General features: G+C 37.7%; 1 protein-coding gene across 1 annotated transcript; it reads right to left on the bottom strand.

Moving 5' to 3' along the window:
- Positions 1-945: 945 nt before the first annotated feature.
- On the bottom strand, positions 946-17,790 carry LOC146384148 (SEC14-like protein 2). The gene is made up of 12 exons (XM_084935988.1): positions 14,241-17,790; positions 13,560-13,635; positions 7,900-7,943; positions 6,957-7,019; positions 6,622-6,810; positions 6,447-6,542; positions 6,306-6,366; positions 6,139-6,222; positions 5,141-5,247; positions 4,908-5,047; positions 4,586-4,755; positions 946-3,533 (listed from the first exon to the last, which is right to left on the bottom strand). Exons 1-12 carry the CDS (start codon positions 14,292-14,294, stop codon positions 3,403-3,405), a joined length of 1,215 nt encoding a protein of 404 aa, XP_084792114.1. The 5' UTR covers positions 14,295-17,790; the 3' UTR covers positions 946-3,402.
- Between the last annotated feature and the right edge of the window lie 26 nt (positions 17,791-17,816).

Raw genomic sequence — 17,816 nt, 5'->3', positions numbered from 1 at the left:
ACTTATCAAAACTGTACTTACTAGGTCTGAGGTAAAATCATTTCTGAGTGGCCGAACGTGCCAAAATGAATACAAATACAATGGTTATCATATCGTCTTGTCTCTGTGCCATTTTGTCTATTTTGTCTCTTTATGTGAGTCTTTTTGTGTTTATTTGTTGTTATTTTGTATTGCCGATGCCTGGATGCAGGGAACAACCCTAACTGAACACATTACGAAGCATTCTTAACTGAACACATTACGAAGCATTCTGACCGATTTCCTCTTTTAAAGTGATGTGCACAGACACTGACATTTTTCTTTAGTCACACCATGCGAATTTTAAAACGAATTGAACGTTTGTTCCTTTCACATGGTTTGATTTCATGGCTATGGCTTATAGACTTCAGGCAGTCACTGACGCTTCAGAAAATGAGGGACTATGTAATTCTCATCCAATTGAAAATTATGTAAAAAAAAATGTATGTATGTAATCAAACAGTGTCTAATCTAAAGTATTTGTTAAACAAACAGAATTAAATGGCCTGCATTTGTATAGCGCTTTTCTAGTCCCTAAGGACCCCAAAGCGCTTCACACTACATTCGGTCATTCACCCATTCACACACACATTCACACACTGGCGATGGCAAGCTACATTGTAGCCACAGCTGCCCTGGGGCGCACTGACAGAGGCGAGGCTGCCGGACACTGGCGCCACCGGGCCCTCTGGTTAGTATCTTGCCCAAGGATATTTGGCATGCAGCCAGGAGGCAGCCTGGGATCGAACCACCGACCTTTTGATTAGTGGCTGATCTGCTCTGCCACCTGAGCTACAGCCACCCCAGCTGTAAGTGGGGTGGTAAGTTTGCAGTCACATACTGATTATTATGTGTTTCTGTAACACCACACTTGCATGTGCTTGAACATAAGGGATACTGTATTAAAAAACAGTACAAAAGGTTTGTATTTATGAATAAAAATTTCTTTATTAAAATTCCACAATGACAGTTTCCAATGATTAAGAAATAAACCAGCATCATTTTACATCATGACGTCATGCTTCTTTAGATTGTGGATCAATTATAATTCTGTACATCTTTAATTTCAAGAGATTATAGTGCAGCAATCAGTAATTATAAAGGCCATTATTATCCAGTTTGAGCAGAGTGGAGGTACAATTATCAAACAAAACTTCAGAATTTGATTTGATAAATAGCCCCAGAAAGTAATTTGACTGTTTTGCCTCTGTGCATGTTTGTAGTACCATGTGCTTTTAACACATACACCAGTCAAATACAGAAACGTCAGTCAGTGGATGGGTAGCTCAGGGGCTCTCCCTACAGGTAGAGGTAAGCCAAGCAGAGCCTAGACCAAGATAAGATTTTTTTTCTGTTAATTCCAAACAATTTTACAGCAATTTTATTGTTCTTTAAGCTTTAATATACAATCCCAAACCAGAAAAACTATTTGTACTTGTGGACTTTATATGCAATTTGCACATAAACTAAGCCTACCCATTACGTTCTGGTGTTATTTTTTATTTATTTTTTTACTCTTAGGCTGTTAAACACAACTGAGTCTATAGGTGAAAAATTAACACTGTCTTTTAAATATAAATTTAAAGAAATAGTCGGTTACAATCCATTATTCTCACATGTCTAAAAGATAGAATTGTGATATTGCCAAGTTGGTTAATTTACACAGTCTACATTTATGACACCTTTCTTTCTTTCAAATAGGCTAAACTTTTTTTTAAATGTAGTAGCTCTGTTCCAATCTTACCCACCAAAGTGCCTAAAATGCACACTTGTAATACTGTATTACTTTACAGTGTGTTTCCTCTAACACGGAAGTTTGTATTACTTAACCTCTTTAACCATATTTCCACTGGTTAATCCTGCCGTGTTTTGTATCATGAAGGTAGTTAGCTTCTTATGAGGGTATATTGCCATGGTAAATTGTACTGTTGTTGAGCAGGATATGTTCCAAATTCCAGCTCTAAGCCTTCATTTGAATTCAATTTTTATATTTATTCTTTACATGCTCTCAAACAGCTAATAACAATCCAGGCAGCAGAATAAAACCTAAAACTCTCTTTTAAAAAATAATGAAATGTACAAGCTGATAACCAGCTAATAACCAGGTTAGTGGATGAATCCAGATTACAAAAAGACACCCTGGATATGTTCAACTCTCTTCATAGAACAGGCCCAGATTACAAAAACAAAACATGTCAATATTAAGACAGAGAAACTATGTACAAGATGCAAAACTACCACAATAAGCTGAACACATCTACACAGACAGGATGACTATAAAGAGACAAACATGGCAACAAAAACATGATGTTGGGGGCCTTTTAAAACTTAAGGCCTTTTGTCTCGTATCCATCCCAAACTGACGCACTTATACAAAGCACTTATATTATACTATATTTCACAAAGCACTCATATATTAACATCTTACTAATATATTACCATATTAATTACAAAAATTACTAGAACACAGTAAATCTTTACAAATGTGGTCCTTCAGTATTAAATGATGAGCTTGTACAGTTAATTGTGGTTCTGGTTTGAAATGCTGTATAAAGTAAACATTTCTTTTTGTCACTGTTGTTCTGAATGGTTCTTCTTTGCAGTGGAAAACAATGGCTACATTACACCGTGGGCAAACCAACCCTGTTATTTGTTTAATATTTCCCTTAATAATACTGTATGTACCACTCAATACTAGCTAAAGCTACCACTAAAAGATGCTGAAGTAAACCTTCAGAAGTCTGTGAAAAGCTCTCCAATTAAAGTAACTCATCTGTTACATTAACTACAAGCCTTAAGAAGCCAAACACACCTAACAGTGTTTAATTATAATGTGTACAGTGTCCTAAATGTATGTGTAAATACATGTTCATAAGTTATCTCATGATTTAGCGTTTGATTGAGAAATATATATTGATTGATGATTTAGATATTTTGTTTAACTTCCCTCACAAGCTTAACTCACAGACTACATATAGATGAATTACATAAAGTTTGTGATCAAAATGGGGCTCATCTTGGTCTGACTGGTGATGTTGTTAATGACATGTGTTCACAAACTTTTTTTTTTTTTGCTGATTCAAAGTGACCAGTAAAATCAGCTATCATGGGTTGTTTAGCAATTAGTCAGGTAAACTTCAAGTTTTAATCAGTGAAAAGTTCTATAAAGATAAAGAAAGCTACAGATTCAGCTGTGACTCCCCCAAATTCAGCCTGGTTTTAAGTCACTTCGTAATAAAATTACAACAAATGTATGCATGTGTGTATCATGAATTCATACATACTGAACACAGTGGAAGAAGTGGAGGTAATTTAGCCCCGATGGGATGACATAGCTAACTAGTAACAAAGATCAGAACTGTGTCCTCTCAGCTGTGGGTGTCCTCACTGTAGCCTTCCATCACCACTGCTGCGTGGATATTGCATCAGAACATCTGCCGGTGGAATAACTTCAACCTTGTATCTCACTTTTTTGGACTGAAGGATGCTGTAGCTGTTATCAAAACACAGCACATCTGCACAAAGCAAAGGATACAGTCACTAACAGCTAAGAAAAGCTATCATCCTGTAAACACATAAAATACTTTATTGATCCCACAAGGGAAATCACCGCGTTACAGCTACACTTCTAAATCACTCTATAAATGTGACAGGTTGTGTTTTAATAAGAATTTTGTTGATTCTGAATATGTGAACACCCTATAGCATCCAAAGAAGAGCTAGCCTTTTGCTACATTCTCTGTCCAGATGATCCCTCACTGCTTTCACATAAAGGTCATACTGGATTAGCGAGAGCCTTCACTGTATTATGACTGTAAGACACTCACTATTGTACCTCTGTCCTGATATCAATGACAATTTAAACCAAAATTTCACATCTGGAGTCATCACTACATAACATTTATTGGCACTTGATTTTCAGTCCAGTTTTTATGTAATTTGGTATACCTCAACTTCTCATCTGCTGTAGGTAATTTTTTTTAGGTCTGCCACATTTTCTTTTGTCCTCCACTTGACAGTTTCCTCACATTTTCTAAGGACCCACTGCATACAATGTTGAGATATGCCAAGTTTTTGGCCAATAGCTCTTTGGGAATCACCTTGTTAGTGCAAAAGTACTATTGTATGCCTATTAAACTGTTATCTTTGGTGGTTTGAAGGGCAGTCTGACATTTAGCTAAGGAAAAGGGAATAAATGATGTGCTTTGTGTTTTTACAACAGGCTGCTAGTAACGAGGTACGTAAAGTTACAATTTAAAATTGAATTTAAGTTATCCGTTATGTCCCTTGAGTTAGGAGCCTTGAATATGCTTAAATGATTCACATGTCAATTGTTAAAGTGCCTCAACAAACAAACAAAAAGGATTCCTATATAAACGGTCTTTGACTAGAGTTTGAAAGATCTTCAGAAAGCTGGAGGACTGTTGCTCAAGTCCACTTAAAGAAAAAATAACAAGAAAGTCTGGCGCATTGGAAGCAAAATGAAATGAGCAATTTTCATTGTTACAGACTAATTCTGCAGACATTACTGCAAAAGTACCTGTACACACAGCTGTGAGTTACTTACAGACTCCGGGCTCAGGACAGGTGAGGCAGCTATCTTCAGGGACCAAGTGTGCATTGTAGCGCTCGCTGGGTAGAACTTGCTGCATTTCAGCTATCTTCTGTTGGCTGCCCTCTTTAGTCCTCTTGTACACTCCAAACCCAATATCTGCTCCATCACTGGCAAACTGCCACCTGACAAGCAATAATGAATTCATCATGAGTGGCAGCTTTAGTATTTTTTTTAATTTTATTTTATTTTAAAGTCTATATCACTAAATCACCACAAACACACACTACAAGTCAGTGATTCATTGTTCTCAGAACACAGAATAAACCTGCTGTACCTCAGGAGGCTGCTGGCTGCAGGAACATCATACTCCAGCTGGATGACAGAGCCACGGCTGATGGTCACACTTTTGTTATACTGAACCTTCACTGAATCCTGCACATAGTAGGACTTGGGAACTGTACCACCAAAATTGATCTGCAACCACAATACACAAAAACACGCTTCACTTTAGTCTCCAATTTTAGAGGAACAGCATTGTATTTAATCAGTCTTTCCCTCTGCTCTCACCATGGTTCTGCAGTGGGGGTCTCCATCAGGGTCAGTCAGAGTTCCTCCATACACCACTGGAAGCTGATCTGGGTCAATATGTTCACGTAGCACTTCTTGCCAGTTACCTGTAAACACAATATTGTAATTTAAAACTTTTTAGTTTAATAAGACTGCTTTGTTTCATGACCTTAGTTCCTTTATAGGTTGACATTCGTGTAGATGAAAAGAGTAAAATTATAAACTCTAAATAGTAAATATAAGAAAGACTGCATATTGACTATAGGGATTAGGTGAAATGTGTGCCAGGTAGCACAGAAGCCCTGGTGGATCGATCCCCAGCTACCAAGATTGGGACATGGGATGTCAACTCTCTGGTGGGGAAGGAGCCCACCAGAGATTCGTCCCAGCTCATCCTCATGAGATATAGTTGGGTTCACCTCAACGCACGGCTTGGGCTCTAGAACCAGTCTCCTGGAGCCGGGATGGACTCTGTGTTAGTCTAGAGTTGCCCTGGGTGAGAGGCATAATTGGGAGGAATGGCCTCCTGGATCTGAACCCAAGCTGTGTTTTATTGTTGGATTTCTGTGCAAACCACAGTTTGTCCAAAACAAACACCATGTTTTAACATAAGTTAAAACATGGTGGTCCACATGGCACCAGGAAGCTCTAGGCAGTAGGTCGATGATCGATTTTATAATTGTATCACCAGACCTGCGGTCATTCAGTCCTTATAGAAACATTGCAAGAGCTTGGTCCGCATAGCCGGCGATAAGTCGGACTCGTTCATGATGATCTCCGCCAGGGCTGCCCTTTGTCATCAATTCTGTTTGTAATTTTTATGGACAGAATTTCTAGACGTAGCCAAGTAATGGAAGGCTTTCACATGGGTGGTCTCAGAATCCCATTTCTGCTTTTTGCAAGTACTTTGTTTATGCTTTGTTTATCAGCATGCTAATGTTAGCATCAAGATCAAGTAAAGACTCAGAGAACACTGGGATAAAGAAAAGTTGTCTTACTTCCTAAAACAATGATCTTGCGCCGTGTTTCCTCGCACAGAAAGTGTTTGATCAGGTTGTAGGCCACAGGAAACATTTTGGGCGCTGCAGCAAAAGATACAAATTATCAACCAAAATTCTGAAACAGAACGTGGAAATCAAATATGCAGACAAATGGTCTTATGTACCTTTGATGAGAAACACCCTCTTCAAGCCTTCAGGATAGTTGTCTTCAAACATGGTGAGGATCTACATGGCCGAAAGCAGTAATTACACATAGATGTTTCGTGTGTATGAGTGGGTGATTGTTACAAAAGCTGATAACAAACCTCTCCATAGGTCTCAATAGCAGGTTTCCAAATGTGCTTCAATCCAAGTCCTTCACAGTCATAGATTAGAGTGATGGATTCAATGTACTTCCCCAACTGAGAGAGAGACACAGTAACATTAGAAGAGACGAGCAGAGAGGAGTGGAAAGGGAAGAACAGAGAACTCCTGGCTGACCTTTTCAGACTGTTTTTGACATTCCTGCCGTAGCATCTCTGTGTTTTGGATCTTAGTCTTCAGGAAGTCCTGTTTGGTGGCTGACATCAGCAGACCTTTAGGATCCAGAGGGCCAATCACATCGTACCAGACTGGACTTCCCTCACGGTCATAGCCACACATCCCTCCAGATACATACTTCTCAATCACCTGAGAGATGGATTCATAAAGAAAAAAATGTGACCTTCAAAAACTAAAGAGTCTGAAAGACTGCTCATTTAACAACAGTCCCCTTCATCCTCAGTTCAGACTACTTTTTCACAAATATTAGCTAAACAGAAAATGCAGTAGGTTACCTCTGGAGGTTTCCAGTCAGATAGGATGGTGTCTACTTTCATCTGTTCCCTAAACACCACATGCTGCAGAGGTCGAAGACAACAAGGCTGGGTAAGTTAAAGACTAAAGCTTACAAAAACCAGGCAAACACAGAGTAATGTGTATCCCCACAAATGCTCCAGCTGTCAAAGACACTCTATAGCTATTATTCTAGAAATGATTTCATGTTTTGAAATGGAAGAAGCTTTTTTTCATGCTTTACTTTATTTTCTGTTTCATATATACAGTATATACTGTTACAATGGTTGGCTGCTTATATTAAATATGTCCAGAATTTCAGACAAAGAGTCCATTAAGTAACCTCTGTGAGCCCAATGCGCTGCCCTCAGACTGTTCTAAACATTCTGCTTTCACTAAGTTTTTCCACTCTTGGATTTGTTTGATGTCAGTGAGAGCAGATATCACTACTATGATCATCTCAACTACACAGTTCTGGTTGTGTATTTCATAAGCCCAACTCACCTGTGCCTTTATCACTTTATCACTCAGCCAATCACAATGAGGATTATTTTAAGCTGTGAATTCTGAAAAGATATATAGCTGGAAATACGTGCACTAGGTTCCCTAAAACTATAGGCATAAAGTCTGATCCATTAATTCCATGAATTTACTTTACTATACATTGTCCTATATTACTTTGTCCTTGGACATGAAAAGAGTCACTAACTAAATTCCCTAGAAAGAGGGCCACAAATCAAACACTGGATTAATCTTTAACATTGCGCTGTGTTATATAAACTCGTCATTTTATGTAATATCTAAAAGGTAAATACAGTTTTAATGGATTTAATACATTTAGTACAGAGATTTGAAAAGCAGCACCAGGTAGTAATACGTGTTAGGTGTTAGTTGGGTACTTGAAGAGCAAACAGGCTCTCACTGTCTGAACAACACAGAGCTTACCTTCCTGATCATGCTTTCAGCTTTGTGAACATTGAAGCTACGGGCTGGAAAAAAGAAAAGAAAAAAATCCCACATTAGACACATACAATCAAACTGACAACGCCACTTCTGTAACACTGAAATGCCAGGTTACTGTGAGACACTATGAGAAGACACCATCTTCTGGGAAAATAAAATACCTATTTTAACTAAGAACAAAGAAAATACATTTCTTCCTTTATAGTTTTGTTTTTTCTTTTTTTCTTTTTAAATTTGGTTTGTGGTTGCCAGTTTATTACTTTTTAAATGGAAAACTATAGGACACCTGAAAAGAAATCTTTCTTTCTCCTCCCCTTTTTTCTCAAACATCTCAACAAATCACCACCAAAAGAGAAAGAAAAAAATGTTTTCAAAAAGAATCCTTAAAAAGTTAGCCATGATACTATCCAAGCAATATTAAACATTTTAATACAAATAATTAGCCCTTTAAGTAGATTCCTCTTCTGTATGCAATCATGATCAAAGTAAACTTAAAAGACCATCAACAATATCTGATGATCATAAAACAGAAACCTTATGATACTTTTTCTTTTTTACTCAAGCAAAGAGACTGGCCAAGGTTAACACAAATATTGAACTGCAGACACAGAGACCCCGTTTATCTGAGTCCCTCTGAACTATGGACTTTTAAACAGCTGAGTGAACAGACAGGGCCCTGCATTATTGATCAGAGCATAAATCACCTAAGTCACTGATTCAAAATGCCGTAACAGTATCTCCAACCAAGAAAACACTGTTTCTGAGCGTTTGTGCTCTCTGTTCAGAAAGATCTGAAATAGTCAGAGCTGACTATTGCTAGAAAAGTGTCTTCTTTCAAACATTTTACCCTATTATTAGCTTCAACAGGGAAATTAATTGGTGTTGTGTGTCTTTTAGTTAGTTTCTTTGTCAGATTATTTTAAAAATTATAATAAAAAAAAAGGTTTGAATAACAATGTGACTTTTGGACACAATCCTAATCAACAAATTCACCAAAGATTTATTTACCATTTTTGAAATACATATCAAATTGAAATGAGCAAAATTGTGAGACATTTTCTTGAGGTTGTCAAGAACATATCACAGGCTTTCAGATCCAGATGTTCTCCTGGATTCAGGGAATCAATTCATGCGTGGTATGGAGTGAGGGAATTTAGACCTTGATGGTAATATGCAGTGTCAGACTGCTGTTGTTGTAGAACTGTTCTGGTTTCTGTTGAAGCATCGTCCAGCACCCATGTACACATGTACAATGGGTGCTGTAGTTGGTGAAAGGTGAAAACAACAAACGAGCATTCTAATCTGTGTCTAACTTTCTAAACCAGATCACCCAGACTGTAATCTGTTCTTCACTTGAACCATACCTTAAACTAATCAGTCAAACTCTAATGTATAGTCTGATGTGTTCTTTCACATGGTAGCATCATGGAGTGAATGCACTGACCAGCTGACATGATACTTTTACTGCAGTTTACAATTTGACAAAACTAAAGCTAGTGTCAAGTCTCAAAATGATTAGAAACTATGTCAGATTCTCGTAGGGACTGCCCTCAAAGCTCTACCTATTTCATGATACTTCATAAAGATTTAGAACTCAGTTTGACTTTTGTGTTGTTAAATACAGGAAGACAAAAAATATCACAGTCTTTTTAAAAATCACCAGGACAACTTAATTAAATTGTAGCTCAGCTGAAACAGCAGCAGTCAGTGCTTTGAAGCTTACTCTTGATCAAGCTTGGAGACCAAGACCAAGTCTGGTTTTGCACAGCAGAAAACAAACATTTACACTGAGAATGGCATTGACTCCATGTTCATACTCTTTAAACTGTCAGACAAAAGTGATAGGTAAGAAATCAATGATTAACTGAAAGACGACTAAGGCTTTCATAAATAACGTGATTAAAAAAACAAACAAAGGGCATTGTTGTTACTACACAGCATTTTAGTAGAGAGTGTTATGCCATATATGCCACTTTATATCTCACATAAAAATAGTATATCACAACTTTTTTGGAAGGTAAGCTTATCTAACTAAATGCTAAAACATTACATAAGACAACAGGTCACATGTAAAGATGGCAGCCGGTAGGTCATTAGCCTAGCGGAAAGAGAGGCAACAGATGGCATGATTGAGTTCACAGGTTACATGAACAAATCTAATAAAAGAATGTTTCATATACAAAAAAATAAAACTTTCCTCCTGTGTTTTTTTTTCGGGGGGGGGGGGGGGGGGGGGGGGCTGTTTCCCTGAATGCATCATAATGCATCATCCTGCTCTGGTTCAAGTATAAAATATATGGTTAACCTTTTGAAGCAGACACAGAACAGATGCAAGTAGTCAAAAACAGGACAGTTAATTACTGATTTCTTGTCTTTACATCATCAAATACCAACTAAAGCACAGGATTTTGAGAAAACTGAGCAGCAGAGAACTCAAGCTGAGATTTTTCACTGTCACCATCTTGGTGTTTAAACTCAGTCATGATTAAAGTTGAGTGGATCTTACTGAGAAACAGAGGGACACTGCAAGCCCAATGGTCAGTTTCACTGTGCTTTATCCTCCCTTTGAACTAAAAGTAAACATCATGATGTGTTCAGTAAGCCTTGAAATTAGCCACTGAAACCATAAACTGTTCAACAAACTGTTTACTGAGGTCACAGATCACAAGAGTTGATGGGTCAATAGCTTAGACTTCTTTGAGTCTGACTCAGTAATGGCTCACTGCTGGCCATTAGAAAGAGTCCAGGTTTATCCATGCCCATATTTTATATACAGCATGTAGCCTGTCTGTGCTAAGAAGCTGGAGGAGACATGTTCTATCGGAAAGTCTTTTCAAGTTTGAGCATCATGTTTCAGTTAAAGAGTGCAACAGTGAGCAGTGAGTCTTTACCAGCTTTTATCAGTACAAGAAATTTAAAATGCAGTTCTGTTAAAAACACAAGTGTCTTCGGGACAACATGTTTCATGTCTGTTTTTCTGGGCAGTTTTTCCCTCTTGAGCTGCATGGAATGGAGGGTAAACAAAAGAGTGACATTTGTAGCTACAGCATGTAAATGCACTTCATTTTAATACATGTTTTCCATCAGATTACAGGAAATAAAAAACATTTCAGTCTTTGATACAGACTGAACCCATGCTTCAAACATGTAGGTTAAAAAGGTTTTTTGTTTTTTGTCTGTCTTATTTTGCTTTTTTGGATAGTTTATACCCATTGGGAGTATGTAAGCAGGTTTAAATATCTTTTATTACACGTGCCATGCAGTTAATCCCGATTTAACTACAAATCAGACAATATGCTACATCTATCAGCTGTTTAATCTAAACATTAGTAGGCAAAAGAACATGTAAGCTTTCTTTATTTATTTTATTATTATTAACAGTTTGGGTCATATTTATTTCAGTCAATCAACTGCAATGTACAAAAAAATCAAAATGATTATATGTGCCATATGTGAAAACTGCACATATGGCACATTTTCATTGACTATTCATGCAAATAAATACATTCAGAATTTATCCTGATACATTTCTATGATAGAAGGGTCCTCTTTTGTTTGAGCCACCACTAACCATGATTCAGTAATATTAATTTGACAGGTTATTCGATAAACTGACTTTCCAAAGAATGGAAAGTCAGTTAATGCAGCCAGAAAAGGTTGTTGTTGTTTTTTTTTTAAAAAAACAATTTTTTCTGATGTATATCAGCTCTTCCTGCAGCTGCTCTGCTTGTATGGAAAGAATAGATGGGGATAAAAATCATCACCATTCATTAAACCTTAATAACTGGAAACACAAGCTAGCATAATAAAACTGAAGTTACTTCTAATTTCTGATTTATTACACTTTACATAATCAGTTGCGATAACTGAATTTACTCGAGTACTGTATGAGGTAGGTATATTTCCACATTTAAATTATGTTTACTTCATTTACTCCACTTCCTTTATATAAAATCTTTAATTATTTTTTGTATGTTAGTAAACTTCCTTCCAAGTATAAGCCCATGTGAAAATACTATGTTTCTTTATCTCCAGTCAGGTTTGATTTCTTTTTAGGTCTCACTGGACCCTTAAACACAGCATCAGATAGAATGCAATTCCAATGCTATTCAGAAAAAGGGAGGCCTTCTCCCTCATTCTAAGCTCGCATGTTTAATGCATTACTCAATGACTTTTATTTCACTGGCAGTGGAAATTAACAAGAAGACTGATTTAAAACCACCTTATTAAAAGTCTGGAGTCCTTATACCACGCACTTCAGATTCAGATCGTTTAGTAAAATGACACAATAAACTTACTACGTAAAACGTTTTGCCCCTCTTGTGTTAGAGGCATGAAATTTAATATAATGCAGTATTCCCTCCCCCCCAAAAAAGAAAAGAAAAACTCAAATTTGTAGGCAATAATAGATAATCAACATGAACGCATAAGTTATATTTATGAGATCAGTCCCTTGAAAGAAGTATTCTGTCGATACTGAACCCTCCAGCTCTGGTATGGCTACACTCTTGCACTGAAACTGGATTTAGTTTCATGTTCGGAACAGGTTTGTTTGTTTATTCCTACTCAACTGCTTTAAATATCAGAGTTTACCAGAGACTGAAGGTAGCCTCAGGCATTATAAGGCTGCCAGTATACTTGTAGAGTATAATGGCAGCCTTGAAAAGTTTGTGGTATACCACAAGCTTTCATTCTGTGCAAAAATATCCCCTGTTACTGAAATCTTCTAATTTATAGCATTATTAGTTATTTAGCCTCTATATGAGGGTCTTTAACAGCTTTTATGCCTGTTAGCTGCCACAAGTACTGATACAGGAAATCTTTAATATGTCACCCAATAGTCCTTACAATACAACATGTCTGCGTAGCAGAGAATCATCTTTTCGCTCACTGTTACAGCAGAGAACAGACGCAAACACAATGCTCTGGCCTCTGTTACGTTGGGCCATCTGATATGTGCTGTTTATATTCATTAAGCCTTTTGAAATCAGATTTTTCCTTTGTTGATTTTTGAAACATTTTACTTTGTTATTTAATAAATAATTTCATATTTGCATCCGACTTCATCCGTATTTTATTTGAGTCAATTTACTTTGGTTTACGTTTCGTTTTTAACTTTTATTGACCCTCATACCTTTCCACTTATTTTGTTATATGTTTGTTGTGTTTCACTCAACGTTAAGTATCTTATCTTTCTTATCTTAAGATAGTTACAGCTTCTCAACACACCTGAACAGTGAGAATGCACACTTCATATCAGGGTTGGAGTCTGATAAGTAATTGGATTGACAAAGTCATTCTTGTAGTAGGGCAGAAGAATAAATTAACAGTAAGTGGCAATATTTAAGCACTTTCATTGAAATATTTGTAAATACACAGAACACTAACATATATGAAATATGTGTCAAAGTAAAACCGATTTATTAAATATATGGCAGCCTCTTTAAAAGAGAGACTGGCATACATTTAGTGTACTGAATCAAAGATCTCTCCTTTCCATGTGATTTTTTGTTGTTAATTGTCACTCATCTTTTCCAGCTGGTTCTGTTTTTTTACATTCGTCTTTAGTCACTCTAGACTTGGGTGATTGTTGCTATAAATAGGTGGTTTCAGTGTGTGTTGTACATAAATGCAAGTCTCACCTCTGAGCCAGCGCAGGAGGTAGTGATCATGCTGCGCAGGCAAGCTTGGAAGGATGTCCTGAATCCTCTCCCGAAACTGGAAGTGAGAGAACCAGAGAGAAGACAAAGTTATTTTATTATTTAAGGAACAGTTTTACATTTGCAGAATTAGACTTGGTCGCTTTATTGCAAAGTAAGAGAGGTTTGATACCACTCTCATGTCTGTACATAACAGTGTGCAATCACAGGCAATCAAATATATGTTGGTCATACAAATATATGAAACTACAACCAGGAGATACCTAGCTTATAATAAAGACTGTTAATGGCCCAAAAAGTACTAACTTGGCCTCATCAGTTCAAGCTACAAAATGATTTTTTTATTTATTTGTAGTTTCAATTTATTCAAAAAGAGAATAGTTAAACTTTCCTCTAGGCTTAACCCACCACCCTAAATTTATGTTACAAGACAAGACATTAACATAAAGTGGTGTGTTTCGTTGTGTGGAAAAAAAAAGATACATCCCAGTAAACTCACAGCATAATATCAACCAATTTTGATGAGACCAAAGACCAGTGTCAATGAGTTACTGCATATGACACTACCTCAAGCCCACAGATACAACAATTTGATAGATAAGAACAATTAAACCATTCAACTGAACATATATATCTGCATAACGTTAATTGTAAATGTCTTACCTCGGCTAAAATCTCAGCCTGCTTTGGGCTCAGGTCTCCTATTCGTCCACTCATCTCTGTGACCTTGTGTGTTTAATGGAAGCAGCCTATGTGACTGAACAGCACTTGGGGAAAATTGAGATAGAATAGTAAAAAAGCCACACCCCCTCACACACACATCGACCAATCCCTACACAGAGATCTGCCCACACACGAAACACTCACACAAATAGGTGGACTTTCATCTTTTAGCTTAAAGATCTGTTTATATTTTGTCACCTTGTGAAACCTGATTACAGGTGAGGCATTCAAAAAGGCTCACATTACTGCACAATGAGCAACCCCCAAATAATCCTGTCACTTAATTATACAGGGCATGCCCATTTATCAGTGTAATCCTTTTAATGTTGCTACTTTGATTTTCTTCATACACTGCTGGGTAGCTTGTACATTTCCCCCAGGGATCAATAAAATTTGATAATACGCCTTAATGTTTTTAATGATAATCATTAAAAATTATACAAACTTAATTAAAGTAATGCAATAAAAGTAACAGAGATAAAATGCTTTTATTCTATAGCTACCTTCAAGCAAAAGTGCAAAAAACCCCACCAGTTTAAGTCTAGTGCAGACTGAATGCGCTTTTATTCTATTAACCAAGTCTGCCTTTTTTATTGTTGTTATTTGGCATGTGTTATGTCATCGGACAGTATTGTCTCATTTATACTGTGTAGTTTTATGTGATCTATAAGTGTAATTTGGGAGTTTTGCTAAAATGCTTTAGATTTTGTTGACCATCACATTGTGCTCAATCGACTGAGATACTGTGTGTACAGGGGTTTGGCTTTTGCGGTGGTTTTATTTATCTGAATGACCCTTTTCTGTGGCTGCTTCCAAGTAAAGCTCCTCTTCCACTTCTCCCTATGGTGTACCCAGTGTTGGGGAGTAACGGAATACATGTACCGCCGTTACGTATTTAAAATACAAAATATGAGTAACTGTATTCCGTTACAGTTACCGTTTAAAAAGGTGGTATTTAGAATACAGTTACTTTGTTGAAATGAATGGATTACACGGCGGTACTTCCCTGTTTCATATTGTCGTGGGTCAGGACTGTTTAGGTTTTGTTTGACAGCTATGTTCTGTTGTTCCAGGCGGCAGCGTTACGGTTGCCATGGTTACAGGGTGACGCTCTCTCTCTGCGTGTTTCCTGGGTGAGAGAGCGCCTTTTTGTTGTTGTTGTTGTTGTGCTAAACTAATAGAGATTGAAAATGTGACGTCATTCAGGGGTAAAACCGCAAAGAATTCTGGGAACTCGTGGCAAGATGTACTAGCGCACACAGGCTTTCAATTGAAATCAGTTACACAGCGATAAAAAGAAACACAAAAAATGGCAAGAAGCTGTTGTATTATTAACTGCAATAGTCGGTCGCATGACAGCCACGGGAAGCCGACGGGTAAAGAGTTCGGTTGTTATCGGATTACGTCGTTGAAGAGAAATTGTTCAAGCCATGTTTCCGAAGTAACAAATAGGCAACGGATGGCCTGGATTGCAGCCATTCAAAGACCAAATATAACGTCCCAGAACACTCCAGCTCACATGTTAGTCTGCTCCAAGCATTTCCACAAAGGTCAGTGTTTTGTAGTAGTTAATACGTCATTTTTCATAACATAATTGGTGATATAGGTTACAAGCAAGTCTGGCGCTGAACAGAAATTGTCGCGCTATGCTACTTTGTTTATTGTGCATAAATAGTGAATTGTCCTGACACAATATTGCGTTTCGCTTCTGTTATTACCATGGTACATTGACAAAAACATATACTTTTATTCACAGGGTAAAACAGTTTTTTTGTATGACTAATTGCCCAGTGCGATTACAGCATACAATATTATTGTCACTGCTACATTTCTGTAACACGTACCAGAAATTATTTCCACTGCTAATAATTAATTACCATTGAGCTTAAAGGTCCTATTAATAAACGGTTAACGAATGTGTATTTATGAAGACGATTTGTGAGACTGGTGAACTTAATATGTACGATGGTCTTTAGTTCTACACGGTGCATTTCAAGGTCCTGTACCCATCCGTCGGTAAACTGTACCTGGGCTTGTTGCAGTGACCTGAAGTTACTAAACTTCATGAGTGTATGCACTCACTCCAAGAACCGTATAATTATAAATATGAGCGTGGTGAAAGTTGGGCAGCACGCTAACGTCTTTTGTCCACTCTGTGTGCTCGTAAGGGTCTAACCCTTTAACTCCTTTGATTTTTTCCTCGTATCTTTGACTTTTCATCAAGTCTGTCTTTGTACGGACCGGCATTGTTCTCCTTCGTTTTGTACATAACTTTTTTTGGGGGGGCAAAGAAAAAGCAAGAAGGTATTGGAACCGGAGAAAGAACGTTTTGCGGTGCTGCAAATGCTTGCATTTGATGCGGTACTTGGATTGTTTTGCCACAAGTTCCCGGCATGCAATGCGCGAAAGTCACGTGGTCTGTCAATCTCTATAGGCAGAATGCTACAGGTATAGCTCTAAAGAATGTAGCATTATAGGCAGTGTAGTCCGTGCTGCAGGGAGAATGGACTGCCATACCCGTTATGTGTCTTTGAGCGCGAGGAGGGAGAAAAGGGAAGTAGAAAAGTACCAGCAGTCATCGAGCAGAAACGGGAGCTGGAAGCATGTAAATATAATAATAACCACTGCAGCCAAGAAGAGTGCCTGACAGCCCAGTTGTAAGTAAGCTATTAAGACTCGACTGTACACTGTGTTCGTGTTTTCCTCTGAAACAATAAGTTCCGTTGGAGCAGCCTTTCAACGCCTCTCTCTGTCTCTCGCAAGCAAAGTTGACCCAGGCAACAAAGTAAAGCTACGAGCCCGACACGGACCCCGCCGTATTAGTCAGATGTCCCTTTACTATGGTTCGGAGCCGCGGACCTTCAGTAACAGTAATAAATCACAGCAATAGTACATTCACGTAGTTGTAAACAGCATGATAATATATTAAGTAATCCAAAGTATTCAGAATACGTTACTCTCATTGAGTAACGTAACGGAATACGTTACAGAATACATTTTGGGGCATGTATTTTGTAATCTGTAATGGAATACATTTTAAAAGTAACCTTCCCAACACTGGGTGTACCTCAAGGTTCTGTTTTGAGGCCTTAAAGGTCTCTGTTATATCTGAATCTCTTCAGCTGATACTTGCTTGTTTGTTCTCAACTGAATGAAGATAAAACAGAGGTCATTGTTTTTTCCCCTGACAGATTTGTGGGCAGGGATGGCATGACTAATAGGGAGAGTCGGGTGGATACCCGATAAACTAGTTCACTTTCACCTCTCTTTTGGGCCAGTTCAGTAAGGCCCATAAGTGCAACTCTTCCAAGTGCTCACTTATCACACCATTGCTAATTAAGTTACACCAAATCCCCATTAACTTTGGAGTTCACTTTAATATTGGGGCTTTGAATTTTAGAGCTTTGTATAGACATGCACCAGTGTACATCGGAAAACCTTTACATATATACATCCCCAGCATATGATCAGGGCCTGGCTGTGCAGCATACAACAGTGGCGAGTCTGTGGGCCTGA

Source organism: Perissodus microlepis, chromosome 7 (genome assembly GCF_051167445.1).
Source record: "Perissodus microlepis isolate ML-2025 ecotype Zambia chromosome 7, ASM5116744v1, whole genome shotgun sequence".
Taxonomy (NCBI): Eukaryota; Metazoa; Chordata; class Actinopteri; order Cichliformes; family Cichlidae; genus Perissodus; species Perissodus microlepis.
Note: the sequence above shows the minus strand (reverse complement) of the source record. Positions and strands in the feature narration are given on the sequence as shown.

Excerpts from the sequence above, each read along its gene's own strand:
- LOC146384148 (XM_084935988.1), bottom strand. The coding sequence starts at position 14,294 with ATGAGTGGACGAATAGGAGACCTGAGCCCAAAGCAGGCTGAGATTTTA. Across the intron at positions 13,636-14,240 it reads AGGCTGAGATTTTAGCCGAG|TTTCGGGAGAGGATTCAGGA; the intron begins GTAAGACATTTA and ends TCTCACTTCCAG. Across the intron at positions 6,223-6,305 it reads GAGGGTGTTTCTCATCAAAG|CGCCCAAAATGTTTCCTGTG; the intron begins GTACATAAGACC and ends CTTTTGCTGCAG.